Here is a 3,385-nt window from a genome sequence, read left to right on the forward strand (position 1 = left end):
CAGACGAGGTTGAAGTGCAACGAGTAGATATACCAACATGGTAGAACCGACTTAGGAATAATAAATGGAGGCCTCCAGATGTCAAGCAGACAGGAAGAAGCATAAAAGGATGTGATGTGGAAAGAGAGGAGGCGGTAGGAGTTGACATGAAGAAGGGTATCTGGTTGCAGAGGGGTACCTCAGGAAATTTCATCCAATGCACAGCAGAGTGGGAAAAGTGGGTGCAAAAATGATGAGGAGGAGGAGGATGTAAGGTGACTTTTCTGTCAGGTAGAGCAACCTCATATAGAGTCCATGGTTGTCAAGAAGTTTTGAAAACAGTGGGGAATAGATATGAAGAAGTGAAATAAGTATATCTTTAAATGTGCTGTACAGGAAGAAAACTAATGAGAAAAATAGTGAAGGCACATGGCTCAGTGGTTAGAGCATCGGGCTCACAATGATGAGGTAGTGAGTTCAAGTCCCAAATTGGGCAGTGTATTGTGTTCTTGAGCAAGACACTTTATTTCACATTGCTCCAGTTCACTCAGTTGTAGAAATGAGTTGCGACGTCACTGGTGCCAAGCTGTATTGGCCTTTGCCATTCTCTTGGATAACATCAGTGGCATGGAGAGGGGAGGGTGGTATGCACAGGCACTGCTGGTCTTCCATAAACAACTTTGCCCAAACTTGTGCCTTGGAGAGTAACTTTCTAGTTACAATCCCATGGTCATTCAAACTGAAGGGGGTCTTACCCTTTTACAGGAAGAAAATTAATTGTTCATTCTCTGACATTCTAAAATATATTTTAATGTATCTTCATCATCATCATCATTAAGGTAACATGCTCAGAAACAGATGAGACAAGGAGAGCATTCAACCACAAAATACCTACCTCAACAAATTCCACTTAATCCATGCCAGCATGGAAAAGTGTATGTTAAAACGATGACAATGTTGCTGTAGATGAATTGCATAATTTTGGGGTTGATCTCAAAGAACTTCACCTAGACCCTTGTGAGAAGGACCATTCCTGTTCTTAGGAAAAATAGGCTTACTTTGTCCCTGAGTTTAACATCGCAACCCCCTCACCCTCAAGTCCATACTACCACCCACCCTCAGTTTAATACCACTCCTGACCCTTGGATAATGTTAGAAATGATGCTCTACATTGTTGCAACAACTGAGGCCAGATTTCTGGTCTGATAGCTACTCCCTTACCACCTCTCCATTCTATACTAATTTTAGAGATCCTGATAAAGGGCCACAGGCACTGCACTTCCTCCATTGACAAACCCCTAAAAAAAGTAGACAAGCAAACAAGACTCACCTTGAACTATATAAGAAGCTAGAAGAGCCAATGTATTGTCACTGCAAGGTAATGCTTCAGTTTTGAGGTCCCGTTTTACTTGAAGAGCAAATAAATATCTGTAAAAGATAAAGAAACAAATAGTAAAAAGACAATGGCTTTTGGTTCTTAATATGTTTGGTAGTAATAGTGAAAAAATGTTCTTCCAGTTATTAACTTTACTAGTTTTATACCATCTATACAATCTATACACTATTAAAATTCAAAATTTGTATTGCTGCTTGTGTATATGAAGAATTTAACCAAAGACAGTTCATTGGAGTGGGAAAGTACTTTGACTAATGTATTCTTGAACATAAACTCTTTTGTTTGAAATAACTTCTGGTGTATTTCTGGGCCTTGGAACCTTGAAAACTGAAAAATGTTACCTATTAACATAAGAAAGTATTTTCTGGCCATTCATGAAAGGGAGGCAATTTACTAACATATGGAAGAAAGAGAGAACAAGGAGGAGATAGAAAACACAGTATGATATATAAATGAGTACGGTGTGTGTGAGTCTGTGTGTGTGTGTGTGTGTGTAAAGAGGAAGTAATCTATACAAAGAAGATATTGATAGGAAGTGAACAAAAAACAGTAAGAGAGGCAAGAAAGAAGTTGAAAAGAAAATGAAAAATGAATATGAAAAGAAAGAGAGAAGAGAAGGAGAATTCATACGAGTTGAGGTTACCATAGTGACCGTGTGCATTTGAAGATGCCTTATGTGTGTGTGTGTGTGTGTCTTTCTCTCTCTCATATGTATGTGTGTAAATGACTGCAGCATCTATTACACTTAGGTACATAATATAAAACACACACACACATACAGCTTGTGCATGTGTTATTGAAAGTTCAAGTTTAAAAATTTTAATAAGTAAACATGTAGCCATGTGGTTAAGAAGTTTACTTCCCAACCACATGGTTTCAGGTTCAGTTCCACTGTGTAGCATCTTGGAGAAGTATCTTCTATTATATCTCTCAGGCTGACAAAAACCTCCTAAGTGGATTTAGCAGACTGTAAGAATGAAGCCCATATATATATATATATATCATCATCATCCTCTAATGTCCATTTTTCATGCTGGCATGGGTTGGCTGGTTTGACTAGAGCTGGCAAGCAAAAGAACTGTACTAGGTTCCAGTCGGATTTGGGTTGGTTTCTATGGCTGGATGCCCTTCCTGAAGCCAACCGCTTAAAAAAGTATGCTAGGTGCGTTTTGCATGACACCATGCATGCCAGCATGGGTACTATTAATACTTGGCCTTGACATGTGTGCTTTTTACATGGTACCAGCATGGGTGCTATATGTGTGTGTGTGTGTGTTTGTATGAGTGTGTGTGCTTGTGTGTGTGTGTCTCCTTGTCTCGACATTGTGTAATAGTTGTATTGGCTCATCCCATAAATAATGCAGAACGAAAAGTCAAAGGGGGACAGGATAAACTACCTCCATCAACTTCCTATAAAAGCAGGTAGTAATTTTACCTTATCCTTATTCTTAGTGCAAGTTTTGAAGAGTGCAATTCGATTTTAACAGTTGTTTTGTCAAGGCTATATTGGAAGTGACAAAGAAGCATATTCAGCATATTTTGCATTATGAGTTCAGTAAAGGCAACAATGGCAACAGAAAGTGCAAGGAACATTAATACAGTATATGGGGATCAGAAAATAAGCGTAAGCCAATGTCAATGGTGGTTGCAGAAATTCCAAGCTGGAAACTACAGCCTAGAAGACCAGCCTCGTCCTGGAAGATCTGTAGAGCTCGATGAGGATGTCCTGTGAACTCTGGTGGAACAAAATCCCATCATAACTGTTGAGGAACTAGCAGAGAAGCTTAGATTTGGTCATTCAACCATTCATCGACACCTGCGTGCATTTGGAAAAGTCAGAAAATTGGGTCAATGGGTTCCTCACAAACTTTCCAAGTCTAATCACACACACAGAGTGAATGTGTGCTCTTCTTTGCTGTCATGTCTCACGAATGAACTCTTTTTGGACCGAACAGTGAAATGGATTCTCTATAAAAATGTCAAGTGGTGAAGACAGTGGGTAGAGAAAGG

The 3,385-nt window shown here is 39.3% G+C and overlaps 1 protein-coding gene across 1 annotated transcript in view; it reads right to left on the minus strand.

Annotated features, from left to right (window-relative positions):
• Positions 1-3,385, minus strand: part of LOC106867812 (FERM, ARHGEF and pleckstrin domain-containing protein 1) — a 303,490-nt gene that overhangs the window by 90,679 nt on the left and 209,426 nt on the right. The window contains exon 6 of the mRNA XM_052976041.1: positions 1,310-1,407. Within this exon, the coding sequence (XP_052832001.1) occupies positions 1,310-1,407 (98 nt within the window). The remainder of the gene's footprint in view (positions 1-1,309; positions 1,408-3,385) is intronic.

This window comes from Octopus bimaculoides, chromosome 23 (assembly GCF_001194135.2).
Source record: "Octopus bimaculoides isolate UCB-OBI-ISO-001 chromosome 23, ASM119413v2, whole genome shotgun sequence".
Taxonomy (NCBI): Eukaryota; Metazoa; Mollusca; class Cephalopoda; order Octopoda; family Octopodidae; genus Octopus; species Octopus bimaculoides.